The sequence below is a fragment of the Amborella trichopoda genome, chromosome 11, assembly GCF_054954075.1.
Source record: "Amborella trichopoda isolate Santa Cruz 75 chromosome 11, AtrichopodaSantaCruz75HAP2 v2.0, whole genome shotgun sequence".
Lineage (NCBI taxonomy): Eukaryota > Viridiplantae > Streptophyta > Magnoliopsida > Amborellales > Amborellaceae > Amborella > Amborella trichopoda.
In genome coordinates, this window is record NC_142346.1 from 43,366,490 (window position 1) to 43,386,655 (window position 20,166).

Consider the following 20,166-nt stretch of genomic DNA (forward strand, 5'->3'; position numbering starts at 1 on the left):
ACCAAATTGCAACCCAAAACTGTCAAATCTAGTTTCATTGGTTACCCAGATCATGATAAGGGGTATCGATTCTACAATCTTGAAACTGGTATGATTATTGAAACCCACGATGCTCACTTCTTTGAGGAAGAGTTCTTTGAAGCAAGGGTGAGTAGAAAACAAGCCAACTTTTATGATGAGGCCAAAAACAAGGATGTAGTTCGAGACCCTAAACCTGAAACTTCTAAACCAACCCAACCTGTTTCTGAACTCCTTAAAGAAATTGAAGTTTTACCTAAACCAAGATGAAGTAACTGAGTCAGTAGACCACCTCTATACTTAGAACATTTTGTCTACCTTGGATAATATTTTGATAAGGTTGGGGAAAATCCAGATTCCGAACCTCTAACTCACCGTGAAGCCTTGATCTGTCCTGAAAGAGAATACTGGATAGAAGGCATGAAAGATGAGTATGCTTCCATTAACCAAAACCATGTATGAAAATTAGTACCCTAAAAATTGAACTCTGAAGGGAAAATAGAAAAATGCAAAGATAGGTTGGTTGCAAACGGTTTCACCCAAAAAGAAGGGATAGATTATGAGGAAACTTTTTCCCCTATTGCCAAATTTCCATCCATCCGAATCCTTATAGCTATAACAGTTCATTTTGACTTTGAGGGTCATCAAAAAGAAAGAAATACTTGTCTGCAAACTTAATAAATCCCTTTATGGTGGAAACAAGCATTGCGACAATGCTACATAAAATTCCAAGAGACTCTTGCTCTTACAGGATTCTCTACAAATAATAAGGATTATTGCATATATCAAAAGGTCAGTAGGAGTGATGTGGTCTTTTTATCGTTATATGTAGATGATATACTAATTGTTCGTAGCTCAATTGTCCTAATAGTAGTGACGAAAAATTTCCTTGCTCAACACTTCGATATGAAGGATCTTAAAGAAACTTCATATGTGTTGGGCATCAAAATAATAAAAAACATGAGAGGGAAGACTATCCAACTTTCCCAAGCAACATACTGTAAGAGGATACTGAAAAAGTTTGATATAAGTATGTGTAAGCCCATGTTAATCCCAATTGAAAAAAATATGAAGCTTAGTAATAAAATGTGTCCTACTGAAGACATGGATAAAAGAGCCATGGAGAGAGTGTCATACAGGAGCGCAGTTGAACAATGCGCTTACATATAAGGGCGGAACTGAAATAGCAATAGAGGGATATTCGGATGCAAGCTATCTCACGGATCAAGATGATGCGAAGTCTACATCTAGGTATATGTTTATGCTTGGAGGGGGTACGATTTCTTGAAAGTCAAAGAAACAAGATATTGTGGCTCTATCCACCATGGAATCCGAGTATGTGGCATGCTGTCTAGCAGCCAAGGAGGCTGTGTGGATTAAGAAGTTTCTTAATCAACTTAATTTTAATCCTGTACTTTGTGAGAAGTTGCGAATTTTTTACTACAACACGGCGGCTATTTGTGTCTCTAAGGAACCTCGGTTTCATAAGAATTCCAAGCATATCAAGCCATACTTCTATCACCTGAGAAATGAGGTGAGATTGAAAGAGATTGAGATCAGCTACATATCTACATATTTAATGATTGCAGATCCTCTGACTAAGGGAGTTGTCCCTAATGTTTTTGTAAGATATGTGAGAGAGATGGGGAAGACAGAAAGTGAGGAAGAGAGAATGTAAGGCCTTCAAAGGCCAAGTGGGAGATGTTAGGTTTATGTGGCCTTTAAAGGCCTTATGAATTTGTAATGAAAAACATTTACTATAGTGGAACATAAACTCCGTAGGAGTGTGGTCTCTCGAAGACCATACTAAGCAAATGATATTTGCGAATAACAGACTGTGCTTGGTGATCTAAGCCAGTCGGTTGGAAAACTCAAGTTACATGGGCATAAAAAATAAACTGAGAAGGGTTTTTGAGTTAGCTCTTGATGAGGTCGGAGCTTATCCTTAGATGAGTGAGTTGAGGTATTGTGTGACCCTTGTGTGTGATGGTAGGCCTACAGAGATGGGGGCGAAAACCACATCCATGTTCCATCATACGGCATGCATATAGATAGATCGTTCGGGAAAATTAGATATGCACCTTTAAGTGAAGCATATGCATGTGCGAGAGATACCCATATTCACCATAGAGCAGTGGTCGCATCAGGTCGTAGTATCCTTGACTTGTCTAGGGGAAGACCTGTAATCCACAAACTGAGATTGCGACTCATTGGCTCATCGACCAGATTTTGGTGATCCACTAATGAGCTCCTTCTCGGACTGTGGGTCATGGGAAACACTGGGTCGGTTTGATAAAGCAAGTGTGGTCTGTAATCCACAGTTGAAAGTGGAGTACTTCGTGATTGTTGATTGAATTCTTGAACCATATGGATCTACTTCCCATCATAATAATTTCATCGTGTTGATTTTGTTATTAAATTATTTGAGATTTATTATTAAATTATTTGAGATTTGGGGTGTAAAAAGCCCGGTTGAGGTAATCTTCGACATCTTTTCTTTTAAATGTTTGTTCTTTTATATTCTCACGCACAATATTAGGTTGTATGAATGGCATCAAGTAGTTGATATTTATTTTATTTTATTGATGTGTTATTTAATTTTTGGAATTTCTATTGTTTGTAAAAAGACCATCTGTGAGTGATCTTGTTGCCAAAATTATAAGGGGTGATTATTATTTAAGAAAAAAAAATTGTATTTCCCTTACAAAAGATTACATAGGTCTTTCTTTTACAACCAACATCCAGTTGTTGGTTCCGCCTATCCCCCGATCCTTATTTGACTCAAGTCACTAAAATATCATAGTTATTCCATGATTCCAGAGAGCTGTGTCAGTATCATTTGAGTTTTAGATTTCGCGGCCCTCCAGATAGATCTAGAAGACTAGGACATCCAAATGCTAAAAATTATCAATACTAGGGTAATCCTTATCCAAAAGGATCCCTAAACTACTCCGTGCTATCCATGTTGAATTTAAGCCGATTATCAATTTACACAATCCTTCATCACGATTATACAGACTTTACCGAGGGATCACTGCAGTGAATTCACAAGTATTATCAAAAGTTTTCCAAAGGCTCTGAAAATTTGACAAAATGCTATGTAGGCAATAGAAATACATCAGACCAAGTTTGTACCGATCTAAACTGACTTGATATGGTTTTGATAGTCGACTGCTAACAGTTCATCTTGAACACCCTTGTAACCGTGGTGAACTCGAAAATCGAAAATACCTCCAATGGTGTCCAGTCTTTATGAAATATGGATACAGGAGTTTTGAAGCATTGTATTGCTACTCCCCTGTGTTACAAATCAAACTGAACTGGTTCAACAGGATTTCTGAGTTGATCACTTGTTCTACAGTTATATACCCTATAAAAACCATAGTAAATTCTGCTTTTGAGTTTTTTTTGAGGTCTAGCTCAAAAAGTTAAAATATACTGATCTCGAAAAAGGATGCATATAAAACCTACCTATGGACACTAACCCTAGTGTAGGGCATCCATAGTTCATTGTCGAAACGAACACTTCAGGTCAACCTTGATCATCATGGCTCAAACCCCAATGGTTTACAACACCACACTCTGAACATTCTTGTGATTATTGATACAGCTAACATCCCTTCCAACAGGGTCTCTTGATGTAATTTTGTACCCTAATTTTTCTTTTTTAATGAAATGGTTAAGGGCCCCGACCTAGCTGATTTGCTTAAAAGTAAAAAAAGGAAAAAATTGGAACAACATTCATCCAATTTGGTAATATAAGTCCCCATCAAGGGATGAAAGCATGAAGCTAACTTTGAAAAAATACTCTTAATACATTATTTTTGGTATTAATACATTTTTTCATATTTCTTTGATCCTTCTCATCCCTGGAGTTGTGACTTCCCATGTGTTTAAATTTTAAACTAGGAGGACCTTTCTATTATTTCACCATATAATAGCAGTAAACAATGATTACAAAACATTCAAAAGTACAAAGAGCACGCAATAATATACAAGAACTGCTCCCTATACATCTTTCTCTATAAAGACAAGGATTTCCTGCCTCCTCTTCTACATATTAATAAATCAATGGCTCTATCATATCAACATGATTATTATATGAGAGAGACAGAGAGATAGATGTTGCTAGACCCTGAAATGTACAAGGTCAGGGTCTATGTCCTGCGGTATCTGCCTCTCAGTCGGGAATTCGAGCAGGAAACTTGCGAACAATCTTGCGTTGTCGAGGTACGCTGCATACATTTGCTCTAAACGTCTGTTATTCTCACTCACGGTCCTCAACAAAACACTCTCCTTCTCATCATTGCTAATTTGGCCACCTGCAACTAGAAGCCTCAGTCTATCAAAAGAGAGAAACATCTTCTCAACCATACCACCAACCTTCGATGTACCCTGTCGAAGTGTCCAATCTCCAATCATCCAGTTAAAACGATAAAGAGGCAAGAAGCGTTGGCCATGGAGCGCTATAAACTCCATGGCTGCAAGGATGAACTCAAATTCTTCATCAGATATGTAGTAGGCAAAGTTGATTCTAGTCCACCCAGGCTTTAGTCCATTGTAACCCTGCAATGTCCAGTTCAAGGGCATTTTGGTGCGGAAAAAGTTTAGATAGAGCCGAGACTCTAAACAATCAAATTAGAGCCTACCTTCAAATTTTCACTAGAAGAGGTTATTTTGATGCCCAAATGTCCTCGAATTGATTATCACGACATCAAGACGCATGGACATGAGAAAAAAATAGATTTCCAGTTTTGAAAATAATGCATATTGTAATGCATTTTGGGACCGTTAATTTTCATGATTTTCAAATTTTCATAGATCTGCTCAATCTATATTATTTTTGAAGCTTTAAATTTCATAATTAAATATGAAAATATACTTAAGGCTATCACAAAGATTTCTAGTATTAAAACCATATTTCTCAATACTATTTGAAGGTGCGCTCTACTTTGATTGTTTAGAGCCTCGGCTCTATATGAACTACACCGTTTTAGTAATTCTCTCCAAGTACAATTTAGAAGGAACTACCACTCTTTTTGTCGCTGAATCTCTAAGAATAAAAGATGAGATCTGGTGTACTTACTTTCCTAGAGAAAGTATGGCAAATAAATACATGGAAAAAAGAAATATTATTATCTCATTGTTTTAATGAGGAGAAATGTATACAAAGACTATTTATCTTTGATACGAGAAGGTCATAGTCAATATTGACCATTAGACCAAGCTCAATCTTCAAAAGGAAAAAAAAAATTGTCCAATTCTATTGCACATCCTAGGCTTGCGTTTTGCATCAAGGTGAATTGTAACCCCCTCATACTAAATGTAAATGGTTTTATGCTATAAAATCTCTAGTAAACCCTCTTTTTAAAGGGAGACATGTTGTGAGTAATACAAGATTCAAAAATTGAATTATATGGTCACACTCATTTTTAGCTGTTGAATGCGAAATCCAATAGATGAAAGTGTGTCACAATATTTGAAAAATTTTGTTTCGGATTTTGTGCTTAAACAATAATGCATCTTCAACCACTTGATTTCAAGTCTAAAGGTCAATGATGATCGTGACCTCTTGTATCAAAAATAAATGATCTTTATATGTATTTTCATAAAAGACCATATTTTCAAATCAAAGCCCTCTATCTCCCATGTTGAAAATTTGAATATGGAAAAATGAAAGAAAAAACGTACCACAAACACAAACCTATGTGCATGAACAACATAGACCACTACTATCTGCTCTCTATTTCGACCTAATCAAAATTGTCAACTGTCCGATGTAAACTTGCCAAGGATTGCCAGAAGGAAAATTGTTTCATGCGGGTTGGACTGTATTTCTATATATGCCGTCCGGAAAGTGTAAAGCATCCATCTTAAAGATGGATGCAAGTAGGTGTTCCATTTAAAAAATGGAAACTAACAGTCCAAATGTTATCTTACTAGAATTATTACTTCTAGTTTTTAAAATTTATTTCTTTTTTCATATTCACGATCTCCAAGTTAGAGATCACATGTCCTTAAAAATTAAGTCTTAAAATCCGTCTAAAAAATAAATTTATTAAGAGGCCTGCATTTCTACATATGTGCGCTTGGCCGCATAGAAACCGGGTCCTTATCAAAAACCATGAAATCCAATTGGGAAGGTATCCTATCAATTGTAATCCATAGAACAACTAGCAACTTATGATGCATGTTTTTGCATATATAGGTTGTGTATAAAGGCATTCCAAATCTAAAATTGGGCTCTGACTCACCAGGATCCGATGCGCTCGGTCCAGCTCGGATGATTCCTAAGGCAGACCAAGCTATACTCAACAAACATTTTTAAAAATAGCTAGAAAAAAACTCGAGAATTTGGTGATTCGGACTCCTAACCTGATCTGATTCCCGAGTTGAACAAGTCATTTTTAAAACTTCTTATTTTTTGAGGTAGATAAGGTTCATTTCCTTTTGAATGCCTGATCTTATGGAGAGAGACTCCTCTTTGCCAATGTTCATTAGAAGGTGACCATAAGGGCCAGCACAAGCACAACCTCCTCTTGCTTGAATACCAAAGAGATCATTCAAAAGCTTGGCAACAAATCTACAATGGAGAGGCTTCTCTTTCCTAATGGATCTCTCTTTCGATATGCAAATGTTGTCTTTCTTTGAGCTCAAGTCTTTTTCACAGTGTCCATCGAGGCTGGTAGTGTAGATGAGGAAGGAGATGATGGGTAGGCGCTTAACATGGGTGTTCCCTAAAATGCTTATGTTGGCATTAGGCAAGATCCTAGCTAGAGCTCTTTGCAATAGAACTTGCTCTCTAGATTCAATGAGGGAGTGTCCCATGTACTCTTTGATCCAAAAAGCAAGGGCAGCTCTTATTGTTTGAATGATGCTTGGGGTGCCTGCTCCCTCTCTTTCCTCTATGTCCTCACAATATAGAGTGTCCTGCCATAAGGGATCTTGTTATTCAAAATTTTATGCCATGAAAGTACAGTGTGATCATATGATTATAGATGAGCTGTGGTTGGTGGTGTTATCATTGTTCGGTTGTTGGATGGATGATGATAGACGGGATTGGGAACTAATAAGAAAAGAAAACTTATATAATAAGACGATTTACTTATGATATAAGGAGCTCGCAATCATTATTGACCGTTAGATGTAAAACAGGGTGATTGGAGATATACCATTAATTGAGTACAAAGTCTTCAATAAAATTTTTCGAATGTTGTGTCATACTTTAAATTAGTCAGATTTCACATCCAATGGCAGAGAGCAATTGTGGCCTTCTAACAAAAGCTACCAGCCTTTTATTATACAATCCCCTAAAAGAACAACATGAAGTAAAGTGAAGATCATATTGTTTCTCCATTAGTGATTATATATTGATTGGATTGTGATAAAATTCGTGGCTGTATGATCTTAAAAAATGTTCGCAAGAAAGCTATGGTCATAAGAATCATTATTAAAATCAATATTTGATTGACTTTAGCTGATTAGGAAGGCTGGTTTTAACAAGGCTTCGTTTTTTTTGGGTAAGTGGTTTTGACAAGTTAATTTTAATATATTTTATATTTTCAAATTGTTATTGCTATTTTTTTTATTTTTTTTTTAAAATTAATCCAACTGATTCGACCAGTGGTTGGCTATTTTGAATAGATTAGAGCTCTAACCAGTTTGATGGGTTGTCTAAAATCCAAATGAATAGATTAGAGCTCTAACCAGTTTGATGGGTAGTCTAAAATCCATATAACACTGGTCATAAGTGCTATTATCGTTTAGTCAATATGTGGCCGGTAATGGAGAGAAGTTGAGACCTCAATACCAAGACATGAGCTTTATTTTCCTATAGTCATATGGATCAAAATATAGAAATTGAAAGTACCTCTTCATTGAAGCCATTGACATAGGAGACAGTGCCTCCACCACAAGTGGAAGGAGGGTGTGAAGATAGCAGATAGAGGGCCTTGGACATGAGAAGAATTCCAGGGGTCCCTGGTCCACCAACAAACTTGTGAGGGCTCATGAATATCACATCGTAGCCGTCCAACTCTCCGCATCGCATATCTATTTTGACATATGGACCACTGTTATCAACAAGTAGCACGATCTCAGTCATCATCATCGTCAAATAACAGAGTAATAGTGACTTTTTTTTTCTTCGTTCATGCGGCAATTTCATTTATCATCTTTATTGTCATTATTAGAAGTTTGTTTATAAAGTATATTAAAAGTCATAACAATAATATGGCCAACTAAAAAACGGTAAATCAGCTTAATTAGTTAATTGGCATGACTCTTAAGTGTTCAAACCCTTGATATCTCTTGCCCAGATTGGTTTACCTACCACTAAGCCTGAGAGAACAAAGCAATACCAAGGAAAGGGCCTGTGCATCATCATCACCACCGATATTATTTAGTTACCTATTGATTCTTCTTCTTAAAAATTTAGTAGTTGAAAAAGTAAAGCGTTAGATGTATCAAGAGATATAGTTATTGTACTGCATCTTTGATGCATCATTTTTTTTTTGTTTTTTTGGTAATTTAATGGGGAAGACAGGCCGTTTTTTAAATAGATTGGAGAGTTATTTTTTGAAGATGTTATAATTGAAGACATCGAAATGGATACCAAGATGTAGTAATTGGGTGTGAGGATGCTACCACCATGACCCCAACCACATTTACCATCTATTTATGCAATCAGTAGTGGGGATCGTGCCCAAATGTCATTATTGTGCACAATCGTCATTGTCATTTACAAATGGATGGGGGATGTATTAGGGGACAAGTCCAACAATTTCATCCACTGGCTCATAAGAAAGAGATCAAAAATGAAAAAATAAGAATGTAATTGACATTTTACTTTTGACACAGTTTATAAAATTGAACGCTTTGTTCGGTTTGTTGCAAAGTTATGTTTCAAGTTTTATTCCTGGTGCTAAAATGGTAGCTTGGGGTGGCCGAACCCAACCGGACCAAGTTATACGTGGATCGGGGCTTGACCCAGATTCAAATCGGGTCCAAATGACTTGAACTCGGACCCAATTTGGATTTGGATCAAGTCTAAGTCATTTGGACCCAGGCCTGGTCCAGGTCCAAATCATTTAGACCTAGACCCAATCCATATTTGAGTTAAGAAATTTTAAAACATAAAAAATGTAATTTATATATAATTCATATTTTATATTCTTTTTCATAAATTTTATAACGGGTTGGATCGGTACAAATTGAACTTGTACCGGACCCAACTCGACCTGATATGGATCCATTCTTGAGAGGGATATGGACCGACCCTCCGGGTCCAAAACATGGACCTGGACCCAAACCCAAACCCAAGCCCAAACCCGGTACAGGTTGATCCAACCCGATTGCCACCTCTTATAGTTGTCCACACAAGGCGTAGAAAAATCAAACTACAGGTGTATTTTGTCTCTCCACTAAGCGTTCAGTATGTAATAAATAACATACATAAAATGGCACGAGGGAGACTTTTTGTGCCCTAGTGGAGAGACCTATTTTGTGACCAGGAAGAAAGAAAGGGAAATTTCAATGATTTCCTGCTCCCGGAGTTGCTACGGCTGGCAATGGACCTAGCGGCCTGGCCTGGCATGGCCGGCCCTACGCTGATAAGGGTTGGGCCAGCGCCAAGGATGGCCGGTTATCGTCCTTACTTCCAAGGGAGTAGACAGTTCATTTGCTTCCGAGGGCATAATTCGACCTGGTGATACGTTCAGTAAGTCGAAATTTAGGAGATGCATTCGCTTCAATCAATTTAAAAAAAAAAAAAAAAAAGTTCTTTAATGGGCATGAGAGATTTTTTGTTTTTTTTAAAATGGAACATAAACAACTATGGGCTCTTGCCAAAAAAAAAAAAAAGAAAAAAACAAAAGAGAACCCAAAATTTAGATTCTTCTGTGAAATGATTATCTAGTGATTATTTGGTGGATCCAAAAAAATCCTCCTGTGACTTTTTCACCCGAAGGAGCAACATAGACTCCCTCTGGAGCATAGAATATTAGGATGCACACTATTCAATAAGCTTCGTCAAAAATAGGATTATGCAAAGCTAGGTTAACAAAGCTAGCTTTAAATATAATATGAAAAAGGCATATTCCATTTCGCATTTTCTTTTAAAAACCATAGTCATGACGTTGTTTTTCTTAAAGTCTTGGAAACATCGATCTAGTCATCTAGAGATGAGGCTTAGAAAAAAGTGGCATATAGATACTAGGGCAAATAATAATGTAGAGGAATAAAATTGTTTAATAAATAAATAAATTTTATGTACTTTATAAGTGCGCCTGACCATTTAATGTAAGGTTAGATTCAGTGTTTTGAGAGCTCAAAATATAATTTTTTTTAAATTTTATATTATTCATCTGGCGATGATGAGGTAATCTATAAATTTTAAGGTCGAACTTTGGGCCTATACTCAAAATGCATTTTCTCTCTCTTAAAACCATTTTCCAAATTTTTTATTTATTTGAAACTTGATTTGAAAAATTTATCAAAATACCTATAAGAGTTCATCAATTTAACATTTTACCCAATTGCAACTATTCAAAGTTGTCTGAGTATATGTATTTTGATGGATATTTTTAAATTAAATCGATAAATATAAATAGAGTATTAAATAGTTTATCTCTCGTAAATATTTGAATAAAATTTCCGAATGAGAATGCATGCTCTCTCTTGCCCTTGTCCATAGTGGGTCAAGTAGGAGAGAGAGAGAGTACCTAGCAGCAAAGTCGAAGCAGGCGAATGCCCCGTACTCATGAAGGAGCCGAGCAATAGCACGAGTGTCTGTACAAATCCCGGTGACATTACTGCAAGCTGAGAATGAGCCGAGCATCGGCCTGTTGCCTCGTCGTGTCGCCTCCTCAAGCTTTTTATGCAGCATGTTCATATCAATGAGGCCTTCATCATCCACCCCAATTTCCACCACCTCAGCCAAGCTTTGTCTCCATGAAAGAAGGTTGGAGTGGTGTTCGTACGGCCCTACGAACACCACCCATCGTTCTTCGGGCTTTAGAATTAGGGCTTCGAGGTATCGAGATCGGAGAGTAGAGGGGATGGCAACGCCCATTACTTCGTGGAGCCTTTTGATGGCTCCAGTGGTGCCATTGCCGCATAAGAGAAGGATCTCCTCTGTGCCACTGCTACTGCCCAGACATGTCTTTATGTATTTTGTTGCCTCTTTTACCATTTTCCCCATGCGCTGCCCTACGAAGCTATCGTCGGTGTGCGTGTTTCCTATTTAGATTATAACCGAAAAAGGAAAACAATCTGCCTTAGTGCGGGTAAAAAAAGAAAAAGTTTATATAAGGTTGCAACTTTAAAATGTAAAATTAAAGATGCACCTCAAAAATTTATTAAAAAAAATAGTTTTATTGTTGACAAACTCTCTAATTGATCATCTTTACATTGAGATGTATGACTATGAAATAAAAAATAAAATTTGAGTCTTGGAAAATCTTGCTATATATTATCTACGCCGTTCATTTTTAAGATTTTCATATGTTTATAGATCTACTTGATTTTAACTATTTTTAGAATTTAAAATTTTATAATTAGATATAAAAATAAATTTGAAATAATCCTCAACATTGTTTACACCAAAATCACATGTTATGATAAAATTTGGAGGTGCACCTTAATTGGATTGTTTAAGGTTGCAACCTTGTAGAAGCCACACCCTTGGATAAATAGGGTATATTTTTTATTTCAAAGGAATAGGTGTCCTTTTTTTATAGGAAAAGCATAGAAGGATACAATTTACTTTTGGTACAAAATGGCCACATCAATTTTGACCATTGGATGTAAATACTGGGTTGCTGTAATTATTATGTTGACCAAGTTCAAATTTCAAAAGAAATTTTTTTGAAGTTTGCAACACATCCAAGCTTATCAAATTGCATATCGGATGGTTGTAAGTAATTGTGATCACGCTGTATCAAAAGTAAATGGTCACATGTATATAATCCCTTTTTTTTTAAGCTTATCAAATTTCATATCGGATGGTTGTAAGTAATTGTGATCACGCTGTATCAAAAGTAAATGGTCACATGTATATAATCCCCTTTTTTTTAACAATATATTTATTTTAAATACTATTTACTTAACTTTTTTTATATGGTGAGAGTATGTCCTCTGAATCCGGAGGATCAAACTTGCCGTGTCACTTTAGTTAATGAAGCTGAAGCTAGAAGCCTTTTTAAAAGGCATTAAGCTGTTGTCAAGAATTGAGGGCGGGAAGATTATCAAAGGGGATTCAACAAGAGCAAAGGCAAAACTAGTGTACAATGGAGGTTGACCATAATTTTTCATGGAATACGGGATATTCTCAAAACTATAATTGTTGAAATTCGTTATTGTTATAAGGAGTCTAATGCCGAGGCTGGTTGTCTTGCAAAAGAAGGGGTACACTAATCTTTGCTAGTGATTACTTCTTTCTAGTGATAGTGACTTTGTCTGTATCTTGTAATTTGTTTTCTTCTTATTAATAAAAATTCTTTAGTAATGGTGAAAAAAATATATAATTAGGTGAACCGTTAAATATTTGATTCGATTAAATTTGGTAGTCTATTAGGCGTCCAGTTGGCCTAAATTTTTTAAAATAAAAATAAAAATTTAAAAATATGAAATAAGTTAAAAAAATTACTTAACTTTATCTAACTACTTTAACTAATGAAAACTAACAAGTCCATCAATAAAAACAGTCAAATATCATTTTGACAAATTCTGCCAAAACCTAGATTTTGCTTTGAATAGGAATTGGACAAAGCACCATACCCATCTAGGGGTGGCAACGGGTCTGGCCGGACCCCAAGCTTTCACACTTTGACCCAAACCCAATTGGACTCGACTTAAAAATAAAATAAAAATATATATAAATGTTATGTTAAATGTATATATATTATTTAAATATTTATATTTATTTAAATACTATATATATTAAATATTATTTATACAATAACACTATTCATGTCGGGTCTACATGGACCCGAAGCCGACTTGCTGGGTCTAATTTTTGGACCCATGACTGGACCTGGGCCGAGTCTCGGGTTGGTCCAGAACCATCGCCAGACTGGCCAATATGATAGTTTCATAATGCTGGTCAAACATAAAAGGTTGAACTTCAAAGGATTGAAGTCTATGGGTCAAAACAAGTCCAAGGTTTGAATGCGACTACCTCTAAAACCCATTTGCTTATCTGCAGTCTGTCACCAACGCGTAGACCATGTGGTTCATAAACTTATTTGCTCCCTCACAAAAAACAGGCAACAGGGTTACATCTCTAGTGTTTCAAAAACCAGATTTATAGGGCGGATTATTCATCCACAGATTCGTGTTGAATCCTTAAATTGGCAATCTAAATTGGGTCTGGATTCTAAATTGGGTCTGGATTGGTCTAAGTTAGTGATTCAGAAAAATATTAAAAAATAAATAAAATAAAATAACAATTGAATTAGGGATTTACAGGGTGGGGATTTAAAAGGACCTAAGAAAAAAAAATTTCGGAGGGGAGTAAGTTAGTGATTCAGAAAAATATTAAAAAATAAATAAAATAAAATAACAATTGAATTAGGGATTTACAGGGTGGGGATTTAAAAGGACCTAAGAAAAAAAAATTTCGGAGGGGAGGGGAGGGGAGGGGAAGAGGGGGGGGGGTTGAAATTAAATGAAAAAATATATGAGTAATGTGTTAAATTATTCATCTCTCATGAGTAATTTGATAAATTTCTCTTTTAAAAAAATGCTCCAGATATATTCCCCTACCAACGTTGATGGAGAATGAGATTTATAGCTTTAAGAGCTCAAAATCTTTTCTTTCTTTGTGATTTGTAATTTATATATTGTTCTAATAGTTCATATTGTTTACCTTTAAATGTGAAACTCATCAAAATACCCATATGAGATGAACTATTTAACATTGTACCCATTTGCAAGCATTCTAATTCAAGATCATGCATTTTTTCATCGGTATTTTGAAAATGAAATCGAAACATACGGTTAAGATGTTAAATTGTTCATCTATCATGAATAATTTGATAAGTTTCCCTTTTTAAATTGATAAAAAATATGAACTAAAAATGCTTTGTAAAGCGTTGTGAAATTTCCCTTACTAGTTATTTCACCCGCGGTACCACTAACCTCATTGTCCGATCATAAACATTTGACATGGTCGATGTGTATCACTAAAATACTCCATTTTATGCAAAAAAAAAAAAAAAAAAAAATTAAAATAAAAAATAAAAAAAATAAAAATAAAAAGAGAAAGCAAATTCCCATTCGAAAGAAAAACCAACACAAGGCCACCAACCCTGGCAAAGACTGGGCGGAGTGCCGAGTCCGAGTGAAAACCTTGAGATCCAGTTGTGTCTCATTGGTTTTCAAAGCTTTGCTGTTAAAATTGTTAAGACTTGGCCGAGTCTGATTCAGACCGGCTGGAGCCTACCTCCTGACTCGGGCTCCAGACCCACCGAGTCACAACCCAAGTCCAGTGTTTAAGAAACTGAAATCCTCTTACCATAGAGTGGAAGAACAATGTGATGGACATAATTCTCGACATGTTCGAGAGACCTCCCGGAGGCGGTATGATCAGCATACGTAAGGATCCGCTTGCCAAACGGTGTGTCTATCTCTGTGCTACTTCCAATCAATTGCGATCTTAGCCACACACACTTCTTGTCCGCGCCCTCGATGCCGTACGCCCCCTCTTCGGTGTCTCCAACGAAACAGATGGTTCCCTGAAATCTTCATGGCCATGGCCATGGCCATTATTTTTTGTCCCAATCTTGTTAGGGGCCACCACCTTCTCCTCACAGTGGATGGTCGAGCGTAAGGCCATTAAGGGACCAGACAGGGTAAGTGAAAGAAGTTGATATGAGAGAGAGAGAGAGATTTGCTATGAGAGAAAAAATGCTAAGAGAGAGAGAAATTTGCTATGAGAAAGAGAGAGAATTTTGCTAAGAGAGAGAGAAGAGAGAGAGAGAGGAAATCAATTTTAGTGCTGATGTTTCATATATGTTGTATATATATATATGGAGTTTATATATATATATGGAGTTTTGTAGGCATGAAAAAAACTCTAATACCCGTCTCTCTTTATTTTATTGATGCAATGAGATGACACGTTGTTTTCTGGAAAGAGGGTTTTGACTTTTGAGAGTGAGATACTAACGTGATGGTCTTATCAAAATTTATATCTAATTAAGGAAGGTTGAAGTTTGTACAAGGTTACTTTCTTGTTTGGTAAGGTTGAAAATGTCATTTTGGTGTCGGCAACCTGGTTTGAAAATCTATTGTCATTTAAAATTATGAAATTTAAAATTTTGAAAATAGCACAGATCGAGATTTTTCATGATATGAAAAATAGACGGTCTAGATAACTTGTTATAAGATGTATTATTCTTTGGACTTGAAATTTTATTTTTTTCTATGTTTATACATCTCAAGATCGAGATGATCAATTGGATGATTCTCCAATGCCAAAACACTCTCTTTTATATTATTTTTGAGATCCACCTTACTTCAATAATATAACGTTATAACCTTGTATAAACTTTTTTTCTAAAATTTAAAGATTAAAAATCAATATGGTTACTTGATAATTTTAAAAATTTATAATCGATATAATGTATTATAAAATACACTATTTTTAGTACTCAAAGTTGTATTTATTTTCTTTTCCAACGTTTAGAGTTGGTCCTATTTTTGAGGTGCCCTTAGTTTTAAAGTAGGAAGAGGTTTCTATAGGGCCTAAGTTTTATAACAACAAAATAAAATCTCACCTCAAATCCTTATCCAGCAAGTACTTTCGACAACATAAATTTCTATGATGGCTCTAAAATCAATTTTTAACACTGACAATAAAATTTGAAGCTAAAAAAAATGGTACAAATCTTTTGGATAGGTGAACACTTACTTTAAGGCAAAATGGACGGTCTAAATAATTTGTTATAATATACACTATTTTTAGAGCTTGAAATCTTAATTTTTCTTCATTCCTATAATGTTCAAGTCGAGATGATTAGTATAAAAGTTTATCAATACTTCACTTGAAATTTTCGATGAGTTATGAGATGTGGATTTACTTATTTTGATAGGGCTGCAGCCCTATCAAACCATTTTTCTTTAATATATAAGTGCCAAAGGGGGCGGAGTTTGTACTTCTACTTTGAGCTATCTTATTTCTTGTGTAGTTTCTCCAATCCATGAGAATGGATCTTCCTTCGTAGCTTTTTTAATTTTGTTCGTTTTCGCAGACAATTGTCTTTCTTTTTCTCTTTTTTTTGGGTAATTCAGTGGGGAAGAGAGGTCCCTACCCGTTTTTTCAAATAGTATAAAAGTTAGCATTTTAAAGGTGTTAATGGGAATAGAAACTACATCATGGTGACTTAAGTGTGGGGGTGTTACCACCATGATCCCATCCCCTTTTTCGAAGAGGTAAAGTTAGTGGGGTTTGGGGCTCCTATCCTTTGGTGAGAATGAAGTCCGAGACTTCATCCATGGGGCGGTGGTGCTACTGTCAAGGTCCCAGCCTATTCCCTTTCTAAGATAGCTTGGGGAAAAAGTCTCAAACGTAGTTGAGACAACAATGAACTTTTAGCATTGTAATTTATCTCGCAGTTTGTTTGGAAACTTTTCAATTTTTTGGATAACATAAGGTTGTATCTGAAAGAAAGACCTATGTGATCTTTTACCTGAAAATACATATTTTTTTTTTTTTTTTCACCCCTTTCATTTGGCAAAAGATCACTTACATATGGTCTCTATTATAATAAGATAAATTTCAAAATTAAATCAATATAACAATAAAACCAATATCTTAACAACTTGATGCCATTGAAACAACTATGCATTATGCTTGAGAATAAAAAATAAGATTGCAATCAACGAAAAGAAGAGGGCCAGATATTACCTCAACCGGGCTTATTACACCCCACACCGAGTCACCACCATCCGATCGCACGGGATAAACGGTCTAGCTTCAATCTAGAACCGGGAAAGTTAATTTCGGCCAAGCCACATCAATGGAACATGAACCCCTTTGATCACAAACTCAAACTCTAGTTGAATTGTCTTAGCAACCTAGTTTGAAAGAGATAGATTCTCTTTTTCCTAAACCCTAAAACCCTCAGCTATAAATCTATATTTGAGAGATAGGAGATAAGAACTCCATAACCTAAACCCTTAGGTTCTTTCACAATGTGGAAGAGAGAGATCAAACATGAGAAAGATAAACTTTCTTAAGAGAGAGAGAGAAAAATAAGGTGTAGAGATTTTTTTGTAGAGACAATCCATTTTTATAACCTTTGAATAAGATTAGGGTTTCTTAGGGTTTTTTTTGGCTTGCCTCTTCTTGTGAGATTGGATAAAGACCGTCGATCAAGGGTGACTTGTAGATTAGAGATCTGAGCCATCCATTCCATAGATGGGCCATCAACATTATGGAAGGTGCATGAACCATTATCCTCGTTTCCTAAACCTTTTTCTCATCAATAGAAAGTAAATAAATTAAATCTAATCAAAATATTGTGCATACCATAAAATAACACAAGTCTACTCAATCTTTCCACAAAATCTTTCAAAGATATATCAAGTCAATATTTAGTCAATATCTTTCAACCATATGGCCACATGTCATATCAACAAAAAATAAGAAAGACAATAAGGGTGGGCGTGCCACCCAAGGGAGGCACTCGTGGGCCCCACCTTCTAAAAATATAGCCGGCCCATGTGCACAATGGGCCCCTATGGTATTTTTATACAATTAAAATTAATAAAATGATTTTAGAATATTATTTGAATATTTCAACAATTGTAAAATCAATGTCTTTAATTTTATAAATTCAAAAATTATAAATAAAATATCCAGGGGTTCATAAAAGTTCAAATAATAATCTTAAAATAATTTTCATTATAAAACAAACACAATTAAATTAATTTGATGGGAAAAAGATCTATATGGTTTAGGAATCAACAATCATGGGGCACTCCACCTTCCACTGTGGACTACAGACCACACTTTCTTTATCAGACCGATCCAGTATTTCCCACGACCCACAGTCCAAGTAGGGGGCTCATTAGTGGGTCGCCAAAGTCCAACCGATGAGCCAAGGGGTCGCATTCTCAGTCTTTTGATTTCAAGTCCTCCCCTAGAGAGAAGTCAATGTCCCCAAGACTTTATGCGACCACAGGTCTATGTCATATAAGGGTATCTCTCGCACATGCATACGCTTCACCCTAAAAGGTAGATTTCTGGCTTTCCCGAAAGATCTATCGATATGCATGCCATATGATGGTACATGGATGAGGTTTTGGCTCTTGTCTCTGTAGGTCACCATCACACATCAAGGTCACACAGTCCCTCGGCTCACTCATCCGGTCATGTTCTTCGACCTCATCTAGGGCTAACCCATAAACCCTCATATGTTTGTTCTTCATGTCCAGGTAACATGGGTTTTTTCAAACCGACTGGCCTAGATCGTTAAGCACAAATCGGTATCAGCAGATCATCGGTTTCTTAATATGGTCCACGAGGGACCACACTCCCACTGAATTCATGCTCCACTATATCATTTCATTTTACAAGCACTCATAAGGCCTTTAAAGGCCACATAAACCCAACAGTATCTATATTGGACCTTTGGAGATATATTTATGAATAAAATCAATTGATTCTTTTATAAGTTAAAACTTGTCTTTTGAACAAGAGAGACCGATTCCATGTTGTAGCATAGTTTCATCAAATATTCTTAATACTTCAAATGATCCTGCATGTTATAAAAAAAAACAAAAAAATCATCTATATAGTTAGCAACAAACTTTGAGAATGGTTTGAATATTGAATCCATCATCCTTTGAAACTGTGTGTGACTGTTTTTCAGTCTGAAAGGCATCACTAGCCATATGTATAATCATTCAAGTGTGGAAAAAGTTATTTTACGAATATCTTGTTCTTCAGTTTTCACTTGGTGGTATTCTGACTTGTAGTCAAATTTTGAAAAAATTATTTTTTCAGCAACTCTTTGTATTAGCTCTTCCTTATTGGGCAATTTTAGAAGAATATAACTAATTTATATTCTAGTTTTTCTTTTTTAGTGGTTTCCCACAATGAAGGCTGCATAGGAATATGTGATGAGAGAAAGAGGGGGCGTAACGGTCAATGTCCATTCATGACTTACTCTTTAGGACACTATCGAAGTAATGCATGCATAATGAAATAAATCTTTTTTTTCTTTTTTTTTTCATTAACTCTCTGTCATGTACATAGGTTTTATAATTTAGAGGGGGAAATATTATTCATGAAGTCAAAATTCCCAACAAAACAAAAGACAGGGTTCATTTAAAGCCAAAAGATTTGCTACTGCCTCGTGAGCTTACTGTGAATTTTGCTCCCTAGGGTAAAACTCAAGCTCGGAGTATTAATTGGATGCCAAATTTTGGTGATTTAACCTATGGAACCTAACAACCACCCACCCCACAAAAAGAAAAGAACGGAAAAAAAGAAAAATAAAAAATAAAATAAAATTGAATCTCATTCTTTATGGGGTGTGGTTTCTATAAGGTTTCAACCTTAAACAATCCAATTAAGATGCACTTCTAAATTTTATCATAATATCTAATTTTGGTATAATTTTTTTTTAGAATTATCTCAAAATCTATTTTCATATCTAATTATAAAATTTTAAACTCCAAAAATCATTAAAATCAAGTAAACATATGAAAACCTTGAAAATGGATGGTCTAGATAATATGTTACAAGATGCACTATTTCTTGCATTTAAAATCTCTTTTTTTTTCATATTTTTATATCTCGATATCAAGATGATCAATTAGAAGGTTTTTCAACTTTAGAACAGTTTTTTCTGATGTATATTTTAGGTGCATCTGTAATTCTACATTTTAAGGTTGCAATCTTATAAAAACTTTTTCTTTCTTTATAGGTGCACTCTATTGAGAAGATGACACCTACCCAATTTCATATTCATACAATTTGTATAAAAAAAACCTAAAAATAAAGACATCGGATCTACGATCAAACGACAAGTGGCTCTCTTGATCAAAATTAGACGGTTGGATGCTAGGAGAGGATAGAACTTCTACACTGTACGGGAAGCATAGAAAACTTTCCCTCAACGGAAATTATTTGGACAT

The 20,166-nt window shown here is 35.5% G+C and overlaps 1 protein-coding gene across 1 annotated transcript; it reads right to left on the reverse strand.

Moving 5' to 3' along the window:
- Positions 1-3,910: 3,910 nt before the first annotated feature.
- Positions 3,911-14,762, reverse strand: LOC18448307 (uncharacterized; the record flags this gene model as incomplete). The annotated part of the gene is made up of 5 exons (XM_088850639.1): positions 3,911-4,583; positions 6,465-6,948; positions 7,889-8,090; positions 10,740-11,256; positions 14,534-14,762. Coding segments are annotated over 5 exons (1,869 nt in total), but the record flags the coding sequence as incomplete, so codon positions are not given.
- Between the last annotated feature and the right edge of the window lie 5,404 nt (positions 14,763-20,166).